The sequence below is a fragment of the Micromesistius poutassou genome, assembly GCF_964030765.1.
Source record: "Micromesistius poutassou genome assembly, chromosome: 16".
NCBI lineage: Eukaryota > Metazoa > Chordata > Actinopteri > Gadiformes > Gadidae > Micromesistius > Micromesistius poutassou.
The window spans coordinates 10,081,075-10,094,217 of NC_140286.1; the positions used below are offsets into that span (position 1 = coordinate 10,081,075).

General features: G+C 48.6%; 1 protein-coding gene across 1 annotated transcript; it reads left to right on the plus strand.

Annotated features, from left to right (window-relative positions):
* Window positions 1-204: 204 nt before the first annotated feature.
* On the plus strand, window positions 205-4,666 carry LOC311361321 (zona pellucida sperm-binding protein 3-like; the record flags this gene model as incomplete). Its single annotated transcript, XM_084481491.1, is given in 9 exon segments — window positions 205-314; window positions 316-727; window positions 889-1,004; window positions 1,100-1,203; window positions 1,526-1,703; window positions 1,879-1,996; window positions 3,012-3,097; window positions 3,695-3,954; window positions 4,557-4,666. Coding segments are annotated over 9 exon segments (1,494 nt in total).
* Between the last annotated feature and the right edge of the window lie 8,477 nt (window positions 4,667-13,143).

Below are 13,143 nucleotides of genomic sequence, written 5' to 3' on the forward strand. Positions count from 1 at the left end.
TATAAATAACATTATTATTATTATTATTATTAAATGTAGAATAGAGCATCTCAAAAAGAGCATGCATGCTTTACGCATGCGTTGAGCGTTAGGCAGACATTTGTATGCGTTAGATCGCATAAAAATGAAACATGCGTGTATAGGCTTATTATTGGTGCTAATCACTCTTGTGGTGACAGGTGACAGTTTGTAGTGTGCGGCGTGATGATTGGACCGTGTTGGGCCTACCGGAAAACCACTCATTTGATTCACGTGTGCTGTGTAACTTCTCTAGGTTGGTCACACACCACTTTCTTCAACGTTAGATTTGCAAAGGACAGCCATGGACTTTCAGCTTAATTCTCTATCGTGGCTCGTAGGCCTATCCCTTCTTATTTATGCACTCACGGAAAGCCAGTCTGCTATGCGACGCGGCTCTAGTAAGAAAAGCTCTCCGCTTCCGAGACGCTTTCAAATAAATAAAATCCCGCCAAAATTCAGACCAACTCCAGTGGCGCCACCTAAAACAGAAATGGTGACGCGCCCTCCTACCGTCTATCGAGGGATCGCCGTGAAGTGCCACGCCGACTCCATGGAGGTGGTGGTGCGGGCTGATCTCTTTGACACGGGCCTCCTCCTAGAAGCCCAGCATTTACACTTGGGCGCCAATGATTGCACAGCTTCCCTATCCGCAGAGGCAGAGCTCACCGTCCATTTCAACCTGATGGATTGCGGCATGAATCTGTCGGTAAGTGTTGGAGGCCTATTTATTCCTCAGGAGTGTCCAGTAGTCAGAAAACTGAGCCCAAGTTTAGTTTTATATAATCATGTACGATTTAAAAATAAATAATGTGGACAAACATTCCCATCTTTGAAAGAAATGAAATGAAAAACGATTTTCTTCGCCAGTCCACAGAGGACTCGCTTATCTATTCCAACCTATTGATCTACTCTCCTGAACCCTCTCTGGACGGGTTGCTTCGCCTGGAAGGGGTGACCATCCCTGTGGAATGCCACTATAATAAGTGAGTCGCATTCCAAATCGACCCGGCTAATCGCAGAATGATGACGATGTTGCCACATGATGAATAGCCATGCCCGCTACTTTGTGACCTTGCAGGAGGTATTCTGTGGATGGCTCGCCGGTGCAGCCCAGCTGGGTTCCGTTTGCCTCTGCAGCAACAGCTGAGGACCAAATGGAGTTCAAGCTGACACTCATGACTGGTAGTCTACCACTGCGTCCTGGTTTGCGTGTTGATTTGTTAACATGGGAATTTTATATCCAGTATGTGTTATTTTCCTTTATTCTTTCACACTCACATTCTTTAAAGAAAACTAAACCTAGAGGAGATTCATAACATTTTTAGCACATTTGGGGTCTGGTAAACAATATCACAGAAAGTGGATTTCATGACAACACAATACTATTTGGTTAAACGGTAGCTTACTGGGGAAATGATCACCCAAATCCCTTTCAGTTTCAACTGGGCCTTGAGTTTGGAAGCGGTCCACAATATGCTGACTCATGGTGTGGTTTTCATTCCAGACGACTGGCAGCAGGAGAGGGGATCTCTGACGTACTTCCTCGGCGATCCCATTCATGTGGAGGCGTCCGTTATCCTCAGCGACCACATGCCCCTGCGGATATATGTCGAGCGCTGTGTTGCCACGGTGACTCCAGACGCAGATGCGACTTTGCGATACGACTTCATAGAACACCATGGGTGAGTCCCAAGCGTGCCTCCTGATGATCCGGTTTGCGATGCTACTGCTCAATACGTTAATTGTTGTATTCTTTACCACTTTTCACGGCATCACTCCCTGTGTGTATTACTATCTTTTGAAGCTCCTGTATTTTCTTGTCACTCCAACGGTCCTCTTCCTGTGCTCTCCCACCAGATGCCTTTCTGACGCCTACCTGACCGGCTCAGGCTCCCGGTATCTGCCCAGGGTTCAGGAGGACAAGCTGCGATTCAAGCTGGACGCGTTCATGTTCCACCAGGACTTGAGCAATCTGGTCCGTCTCTGACCTGTCCAAATGCAATAACTCAATTAAATTCATTGTTTATTCAGGGAAAATTGGAGGAGCACAAGGCAGCAATGCCCTGATAAGAGGACAGAAATACAGGGTGTAGAAAAAAAAAAAACATAACATCAGTAAAAGATAAAGATAAAAAAACCTCTCTCGTACCGTCATTGCAACATCTTAGAGAAATATAATCTATTGAGTTTTGATCATTTCTGTAAATTCTCCTCTATCTGCTTGTTTTATAAAGTACTACATGGCCTGGCGCCACCCCCTCTGCAAGAGTTTATTAAATATCGAAGGACTCGGGTTACCAGAGCAGTAGTAAACAGGGACGTTGAGGTTCCTTTTAGGAAAACCTCCTTCAGCCATAATGTACTATCTATTAAAGGTAGTGCATTATGGAATACAATACCACCAACTGTAAGGGAATGTCCCACTCTGGCCACTTTCAAGAGCCACGTTAAGTCGTGGCTTAGAGCTAACCAAACATGCAACCACCACTAAACATACTAATGAATTGTCCTGTTTTTTCTTTTTTTCTGTTTCTTGTTGTTTTGTATAGCTAGTTTTACTATGTATATCTTTTTTTCTTTTTACTTCAACATCAACCTGCCTAATTTGGACTACAGATGGAAATTAGCCCCTGGGCTATAATCTGGCACATTTACATGTACTTTTGTATATGTTCATCAATGTGCATTGTCCTGAAATAAAAAGTAATTACATTAAATAAAATCAGAGAAATCAGAGGTAAAAAAATAAATAAATAACAGTACAGTCCATCTCATTTAGTAAACTCTTAAATTAATTTACTGACGCAAAAACTCGAACTGCGTCATGAGATACAGAAAGGATACACCAAAGGAGCCACCTTGGCTGTCGACATTGAGTTCTATCGCGTTTTCTTTTTAATTCTTAGGACAAAGGGAATGGAGAGTGGGCGTTGACCTTTTCCTTTATAATGCCTCTCCTCTCTGCTTGAACCTGTCCCTCCCTCCCAAAGATCTACATCACTTGTCAGCTGAAGGCCCTTCCTGCTTCGTCAGCAGTCAGTGCTGAGAACCGGGCCTGCTCCTTCATCCACAACAGGTGGGACTTTCACCCAGCTTAAACTTGTCGGTGAACTTATTGACGGGTCTGAATTATTTTTTTCTTAGACATACATATTTAAAGGTGTTGTAGGGAAGATTTAAGAGCTATGATTTGAGTGTCTTGCCACTGGAAGTGGCATAGGCTCGATCAACTATTTATGAGTGAAAGGCTCTGTTCTGTTTGACTGTGCTCTGTATTTATATCTATAGATATATCTCAAGAGATATAAAGACAGAAACAGACACCACTCCCGGTTAATTTGTGACCATCGGGTAATCTGTTCCCTAATTGGTTTAGGAAAAACAACTTGACCGTCAATCACAGCTGCGTGAATGCAACGTTTCTCTAAGCCAGAGAAACGTAGAGGGAGAGAGCCAAGGGATTTTTTTTATTGGGTTGCAGTGTGTGTGTGTGTGTGTGTGTGTGTGTGTGTGTGTGTGTGTGTGTGTGTGTGTGTGTGTGTGTGTGTGTGTGTGTGTGTGTGTGTGTGTGTGTGTGTGTGTGTGTGTGTGTGTGTGTGTGTGATATTATAATAGAACGATTATAATAATCGCATCATGACATGGATGAAGTTCTCATTTGAATGCTCCTCAGGTGGCAGTCCGTGGATGGGAACAACCAGGCCTGCGACAGCTGTGACGTCGACCGGCAGTTTCTCGCCGCATCCGCAGAGCAGACTCCTCCCCCGGCGCTGACGAGAACCGTGGAACCGGCGATCGGGCGGCCCGCGGCCCAGCGGACCCAGGAGCATCACGCCGAAGCCACACAGCCTCCCGCCAACTACTTCCGTTTCCGCCCCCCTAGCCATCTGCCGGCGCCCCCTCCCTCGGGACCGATGAAGAGGTCCAACTCGGGTAGGCGTTGAGCGTAGAGATGACAAAGAAACATTCGGAAATGTTCGACCATTTAAAAAATATTTAAAGGTGACATATTATACCACCGTCTTAAAATTCTAACTGTGCACTCCTTGCCTAGCCCGTTGTGTTCTCTCTGGCGTACTCCCGTGTCTTGTCTCTTGTATGTGTGTACATTTTTGTTGAGTCTGAACTGCTGGATTGAATTGCCCTCCGGGATAAATACAGTTGTTTGAACTTTGAACTTGAACTGGAACACCAGGTGTGAGTGTGATCAGGTGTGAGTGTGATTAGCCGTTACAAGCCGTCTTGAAAATCGGCCTCTTCTGACATCACAAGTGGGCGTGTCCACCTCGATGTATGACGGATACATGAGCAACGTTTGCTGCAGTCATGTGGGTTGGCTGGTAGACCGATCTATTCAGCACACATCTAGGTGGACACACCCACCTGTGATGTCAGAAGAGGCAGATTTTCAAAACGGCTTGTAATGGCTAATCACACTCACACCTGGTTGTATAATGTCACTTTTTAAACATTTGCTGATTAAGAAACCCATTTACTAACTGTGTGTGTGTTCCTTTTTATGTTTGTTTTGCCAGAGTGGACCAAGACTACCTCCTCTGGGCCCTTAGTCATACTACCCACCCGCGTCCCCACAAAGCCAGCACACTCTGCTGCGTCTCTCCGGCCAATAACAGCACCGCAATAGCCTGCAAAGGCAGAGTCTGGACCTTTTGGGGAAAAAGGTCAACAGTGCCTTCAAATCCAGGAGAAGATGAATATTCAAACCAACCACAAGCATGTTCACTGAGCATTTACCAAAACAGATATAAGTAATAAAGGGACTTAACTGACCAAAAACAAACCAAATAAAACACCATCTTATAATTATGTTTCTTTTAGTCATAAAGTAATTTTATCAATGAATTTGTTTGAAGGACACATTGAAGGCCTTTCTTTGGCCAATAAACCTTTTTATCACCCACAGCGGTAGTAGTATTGGTTAATAAATGTTCTGTTTGACAGATCATTTTGTGCATGCCCCCACACAGACAATTAGCTAAAGTTCTGCACTTTGCACCGATCGATGTGTCACAGTATTTTTAGTCAAGTGAGATTGATGAGCAATACTGACTACGCATCCCATGCAATATTCATATTTTTATATGGCAGATACAATTTGTTAAGTCATGGTTCCACACAATAATATTCTTATTTGCCAGGCAATTTTGAATGTCATGTCGTTGTCTGGGGTAATGGTGTGGATGTAGATTATCATAGTATTCATGCTGATGAATACTATGCTCCTTGCTGATCATCTGAATCGTCACAGCCATAACCTAATTGTTATACAATACACAAATATGAACCTGATCTTTGGTGTTGGAAGTGCTTTGGATGTCCCTAATTCTTCCATGTGATTTGAGGCTAGTGGGTCTTGTGGCCAGGGTTCATTTTGCTATAAGCTATAAGTGGCACTTAAAGGGAGCTAATCCGTTTATGGGAGTGAATGGCATTAGGGGGAACTCGTCAGTTTACGGGAATGAATGTAGATGGCGGCGCGTGTAGACGCAGCGACCTACCATGCTCCCGAGAAGGGTGTTTTGTTTATTTAATAGGTGTCTGTCCGAAAGTTTGTCGTGCTCGTCTCATCTGTCTGCTTCGGAATATATTTACAATCGACAGGCTCTGCTAGGCATCTACAAGAGCAATATTCTCATGGCTTTGGATAATACAACAGAGACAATCATCAAGGAGCTTGGATTACTTCGCCAGCCTGTGATTATGAATACCCGACTACTCGACTCTGCGACTCCAGCCTCGACTACCAGACCAATCGACTCTGGAGCCCCGGAAAAGAGACGTGGGAAATGGTGTGCGAGGACGCAGAAGAGGGGCAAGCGCGGAGGGATCCGAGCGAGGCTAGCGGCCAGCCCAACTCGCCCAGCCATACCATCCATCATCCTGGCTAATGTACGATCCTTGGACAATAAAATGGACCACATTCGACTGCTGAGGTCATCGAGTCGCTGGAGATTTTAATCATGCTGATCTTAAGACTGTCCTTCCAAAACTTCATCAGCATGTCAATTTCCCAACAAGAGAGAAAAACACCTTGGACTTGGTCTACACCTCAAACAAAGGAGCATACAAGGCCTCCCCCACATCGGACTGTCCGACCACATCACTTATGCTAATGCCAGCATACAGGGCCAGAGTGAAAGTCGGAAAACCAGTTTGAAAGGAGACTGCCTTGCTTCAACAGACTGGGACATGTTCAAGCAAGCAGCCACATACAATAACCACATTGACAATGAGGAGCTTACAGACATTTTCTCCTACATCCGCAAGTGCTCTGATGATGTGACCCACACGAAGACCATCATCACTCGGGCTAACCAGAAGCCATGGCTGACAGGGGCTGTCCGTCGGCTGCTGAGGGCCAGAGACAAAGTCTTCAGAGCCGGGGATGGAAATGGCTTAAGAACAGCGAGAGCCAACCTGTCCCGTGGCATCAGGAAAGCAAAACAGGACTACTCAAAAAAGGTTACCCGTCACTTCAAAGACAGCAGAGACACGCGGAGCCTGTGGCAGGGCATTCAGACCATAACGGACTACAACCCCACATCACAGACCTGCGATGACAACATGTCTCTGCTCAATGACCTTAACATATTCTTTGCATGGTTTGAAGCAACAAACAACACTAGCCCACAGAAGACCACACCCCCCACGACCAGGCTCTGTGCCTGTCCGCCGACAGTGTGAAGAGGGCACTCTCCACCATCAACCCCCGCAAAGCAACAGGCCCAGACAACATTCCGGGCCGTGTACTGAGGGACTGCACAGAGGAGCTCAAGGATATCTTCACGGATATCTTTAACACTTCTCTGAGTCAAGCTGCTGTTCCATCACATTTCAAGTCCTCCATCATCATACCTGTGCCAAAGAAACCTGCTCCATCCTGCTTCAACGACTACCGACCTGTGGCACTGACCCCCATCATTATGAAGTGCTTTGAGTGGCTAGTCATGTTTCACATCAAGTCCATCCTCCCCCCACCCTGGACCCCTTTCAGTTTGCTTACCGAGCCAAACGTTCCACTGAGGACACAATCTGCTCTGCTCTCCACCCAGCCCTCACCCACCTGGAAAAAGCAGACTCATATGTGAGAATGCTTTTCATAGACTTTAGTTCAGCTTTCAATACCATAATCCCACAACAACTCATCTGTAAACTGGACCAGCTGGGGCTCAACACCTCCCTCTGCAACTAGATACTGGACTTCCTCAGTGAGAGGCCACAAACACTACGAGTCGGCATCAACACCTCGAGCAGTATCACACTCAGCACAAGGGCCCCACAAGGCTGTGTGCTCATTCCCCTGCTCTTCACCCTGCTGACTCACGACTGCACACCAACATACAGCACCAAGAAGTTTGCCGACGATACAACATGGTGGGTCTCATCACGAAGGACGACGAGACCCACTACAGGATGGAGGTCAACTCTTTGACCACGTGGTGCAGAGACAACAACCTCCTGTTGAATGTCCTCCTGTTGAATGTCAACCACAATCAAAGGAGATTGTGGTTGACTTCCGGAAAGCCCACACCGAACACCCACCACTGACCATTGATGGTACTGCTGTGGAGCGAGTAAGCAGCACCAAATTCCTGGGGGTGCACATCAGTGAGGACCTCTCCTGGACCACCAACTCTGCAGCACTGGCAAAGAAAGCCCAGCGGCGCCTCTACTTCCTCCGCAAGCTCAAGAGAGCAAAAGCCCCCATACCCATCCTGAACACATTCTACCGGGACACCATTGAAAGCATCCTGTCCAGCCCCATCACTGTGTGGGGCGGTAGCTGCACTGTATACAGCAGGAAAGCACTTCAACGCATAGTAAACACAGCTGGTAGGATCATTGGTGCCCCACTCCCTTCCTTGCAAGACACATACACCACCCGCCTCACCCGGAAAGCCACCTTGATTGTGAGTGACACCAGCCACCCCGCACACAGTCTGTTCAGCTTCCTACCCTCCAAGAAGGAAGAAGGTATAGGAGCCTCCGTTGTCGCACCACCAGACTCAGCAATAGCTTCATACACCAAGCTGTCAGGACGCTAAATTCTCTCCCCTCACTCCCCCCAGCCATATCCTCCAGACTGACAGGACGCTGAAACCCCCCAAAAAAAAGAACACTCAGGACTCTGCAACAAACTGTCTCTTGCACTTTTATTACTTTTAGTATCTCCACTTACTTACCAAACAGTCTGAAATTGGCTGCTATCTACTATCTTTACTGAATTGGCTGCTATCCACTGTCTTATTGTTCTACTTGCACTGTTAATGTCACAAATACATCATGTTTTTGCTGCCATTACCAAATTGCCTTTTGCACTACTATAACCTAGCTGATACAGAAACTTATGCTGCTACTCCTAGTCATACATAGTAGATTCCTACACTGCATATTTAATTTTTTTATATATTATTTTATTGGCTATCTTTTAGCATTTGTAAATGTCCTATATATGTGGAATTGATTGTTTACTTAGGATATGTCTTGTTTTATCTGTTGTGCCTGTGCACTTTATCTGTTTCACCGTGGGAGATTGGGAAACGTCCTCTCGATTCCTTTGTGTTTGACATAACACACAGAAATTGACATTAAAGTGACTTTGACTTTGACTATTGTCGGTGGCTGGACGATGAGATGGCTGAAAACATTAAAGCTTATTCAGAAAATGAAAAAGATTGTTTTCTGTCTGTTGTTATGAAGCTTGTTGGCAATTACATGATGCCTCATTCATTGTCTGTGTTGCCTAATGTCATACTTTTGTGCCACTGGTTAGAACTGTGCCCAACTACAGACTTAACTCTGCTGAATGTATGAATGTATGAGAGATATTTTAAAATGTATAAACCTCAGGAAGGCCCCAGGTCCAGATCACATTTGTGGGTGCACGTTGCATTACTATGCTGCTTAGCGGTGTCCTTCACCATATCTTCAAGATATCACTTGATTCTAATCAAATCCGCAATCTGTAAATTTTTCTACTGTGATACCTGTCCCAAAGATCACCAATCCTATGCAACTTAATGATTTTAGACCAGTTGCGCTCACATCATTAATAATGAAAATCTTTTGAGAATTTTTTGAAAAACTTTGTTTTATCAATTGTGGCTGAAAAACGTGATCCTCTTCAATTTGCTTACTAGTCAGGGAGGTGTTGAGGACACAAAGCTTTTAAAGGTCCAATGGCATGCTATTTTATGGATGCTTTAATATAGGTGTTAGTAGGCCCGTAATACAGTACTTGAAGACGTTCAAGAAATTCAGCCTTGGTGCAGAGTTACAGCCACTACGAGCCAGTCCCACAATGAGCTTTCCACAAACGTGCCGTTTTTAGAGGTGGGTCAAGGTGGAGGGTGGGGGTGTGGCCCTGAGCAGCTTGCGGCCACGGTACCATGCGCTAGTGTTTACAGTGGAACACTGAACACTCCGGGTGCTCTGGCGGGAGTCCTGGAGCTGTATATCTAAATAATATCATATTAGATTTAGATATAATATATATTATCATGGTCAAAAGCTGTTTGCGCCTCTGGATGATATTCATCGTCGTCCGCTTATCCGGGGTCGGGTCGCGGGGGCAGCAGCTCAAGCAGGGGGCCCCAGACTTCCCTTTCCCGGGCCACATTGACCAGCTCTGACGGGGGGATCCCGAGGCGTTCCCAGGCCAGTGTTGAGATATAATCTCTCCACTTAGTCCTGGGTCTTCCCCGGGGTCTCCTCCCCACTGGTCGTGCCTGGAACACCTCCCAAGGGAGGCGTCCAGTGGGCATCCTTACCAGATGCCCGAACCACCTCAACTGACTCCTTTCTAAGCAAAGGAGCAGCGGCTCTAATCCGAGTTCCTCCCGGATGACTGAACTTCTCACCCTATCCCTAAGGGAGAAGCCAGCCACCCTCCTGAGAAAACTCATCTCGGCCGCTTGTATCCGCGATCTCGTCCTTTCGGTCATCACCCACCCCTCATGACCATAGGTGAGGGTAGGAACGAAGATCGACCGGTAGATCGAGAGCTTTGCCTTGCGGCTCAGCTCTCTTTTCGTCACAACAGTGCGGTAAAGCGAACGCAATACCGCCCCCGCTGCTCCGATTCTCCGGCCAATCTCACGCTCCATCGTACCCTCACTCGCGAACAAGACCCCGAGGTACTTAAACTCCTTCACTTGGGCTAAGGACTCATTTCCTACCCGGAGAGGGCAATCCACCGGTTTCCTGCTAAGAGTCATGGCCTCAGATTTAGTGGTGCTGATCCTCATCCCAGCCGCTTCACACTCGGCCGCCAGCCGATCTAGTGAGTGCTGAAGGTCACAGGCCGATGATGCCATCAGGACCACATCATCTGCAAAGAGCAGTGATGCTATCCTCAGATCACCGAACTGCAACCCCTCCCCACCACGACTACGCCTCGATATCCTGTCCATGAATATCACAAACAGGATTGGTGACAAGGCGCAGCCCTGGCGGAGGCCAACACCCACCGGGAACGGAACTGACTGGCTGCCGAGAATGCGGACACAGCTCTCGCTTTGGGAGTACAGAGATTGGATGGCCCTGAGGAGTGAACCCCTTACCCCGTACTCCCGCAGCACCTCCCACAGTTTCTCCCGGGGGACCCGGTCATATGCCTTCTCCAAATCCACAAAACACATGTAGACCGGATGGGCATACTCCCAGGCCCCCTCCAGGATCCTTGCGAGAGTGAAGAGCTGATCCGTAGTTCCACGTCCAGGGCGGAGACCGCATTGTTCCTCTTCAATCTGAGGTTCGACAATCGGCCGAACCCTCCTTTCCAGCACCTTAGAGTAGACTTTCCCAGGGAGGCTGAGAAGTGTGATACCCCGGTAATTGGCACACACTCTCCGGTCCCCCTTTTTGAACAGGGGAACCACCACCCCGGTTTGCCACTCCTTTGGCACTGTACCCGACTCCCACGCAATGTTGAATAGGCGTGTCAGCCAAGACAGCCCCTCAACACCCAGAGCTTTTAGCATTTCTGGCTGGATCTCATCAATCCCTGGGGCTTTGCCACTGCGGAGATGTTTAACTACCTCAGTGACTTCCACCAGGGAAATTGACGATGAACCACCATCAACCTCGAGCTCTGCCTCCATCATAGAGGACGTGTTAGTCGGATTCAGGAGTTCCTCAAAGTGTTCCTTCCGACGTTCGACTACCTCCTCAGTCGAGGTCTACAGAGTCCCACCCATACTGTACACAGCTTGGATGTTTCCCCGTTTCCCCCTTCTGAGGTGTCGGATGGTCTTCCAGAAACACTTTGGTGCCGACCGAAAGTCCTTCTCCATGTCCTCTCCGAACTTCTCCCACACCCGCTGCTTAGCCTCCGACACGGCAGCGGCTGCAGCCCTTCGAGCCCGCCGGTACCCTGCAACTGCGTCCGGAGTCCTCCGGGATAACATACCCCGGAAGGCCTCCTTCTTCAGTCGGACGGCTTCCCTGACCACCGGTGTCCACCACGGTGTCCGAGGGTTACCGCCCCTTGAGGAACCTAAGACCCTGAGGCCACAGCTCACCACCGCAGCTTCAGCAATGGAGGCTTTGAACACCGCCCACTCTGGCTCAATGCCCCCAACCTCCACAGGGATGCTAGAAAAGCTCCGCCGGAGGTGTGAGTTGAAGATCTCTAGGACGGGAGCCTCCTCCAGACGTTCCCAATTCACCCGCACTACCCGTTTGGGCTTACCAGGTCTGTCCAGACTCTTCCCCCATTCCCTGATCCAACTCACCACCAGATGGTGGTCGGTTGACAGTTCCGCCCCTCTCTTCACCCGAGTGTCCAAAACATAAGGCCTCAGATCAGCTGACACGATCACGAAATCGATCATCGATCTTCGGCCTAGGGTACTCTGGTACCAGGTACACTTATGAGCACCCTTATGTTCGAACATGGTGTTCGTTATGGACAATCCATGACTAGCACAGAAGTCCAGTAACAGACGACCACTCGGGTTTAGATCAGGGAGGCCGTTCCTCCCCACCACGCCTCTCCAGGTGTCTCCATCGTTGCCCACGTGGGCGTTGAAGTCTCCCAGCAGAACTACGGAGTCCCCTACCGGAGCCCCATACAGGACTCCATTCAGGGTCTCCAAGAAGGCCGAGTACTCTGAACTGCTGTTCGGTGCATACGCACAAACAACAGTCAGAGTTTCCCCCCCACCACCCTTAGGCGTAGGGAGGCGACCCTCTCGTCCACCGGGGTAAACTCCAACACCGCGGCGCTCAGCCGGGGATTTATGAGTATCCCCACACCCGCCCGGCGCCTCACGCCCTGGGCAACTCCAGAGAAGAATAGAGTCCAACCCCTATCCAGGAGTACGGTACCAGAGCTGAGACTGTGCGTAGAGGTGAGCCCCACCAGATCTAACTGGTAGCGCTCCACCTCCCTCACAAGCTCCGGTTCCTTTCCCCACAGTGAGGTGACGTTCCACGTCCCCAGAGCCAGCTTCTGCCGCTCGGGTCTGGTCCGTCGGGACCCCTGCCTTTCACTGCCACCCATGTGGCAGCGCACCCGACCCCAGCGGGTCTCCCTGCAGGTGGTGGGCCCACAGGGCGAAGAGGGGGGGGGGTGCCACGGATGGATGATATTATGAATCTCAAACGACTGCGTCGGGTTCTCAGACGCCTCTGGTTCTTCCACTTCCACGTCAATATTAAGTACAGACTGAACCACGAAATGGAGGATTGTTGCCTGGGGTTGTCTCCCGCTACCGCGGCAGCGGGCAGCGGGGCTCCGGCGGGAGACAACCCCGGTCAACAGGCAGCGTTCAGCAGGCAGCGGGGCTCCGGCGAACAATCCTAGGCAACAATCCTTTTCTCCTCCATGTCGTGGTTCCCAATTCCTTCTCAACAATGGCCGAGATATCCCCCACTACGAATCTCGATGTGGAAATACCAGAGACCTCAGAGAACCCGACGCAGTCTAGTCTTTTCACCAAATGGGAGCTTTATGCAAGCTTACGTTATTGTGTTGTGTGTTATGCGCCATAACACCAACAGCAGAATGGTTATCCAAATAACAAATAACACTATAGTGTGTGTATTCACTCACACACACTAGCTCATTGTCTCATTGGCGGGCCAAATTCTCTGGGC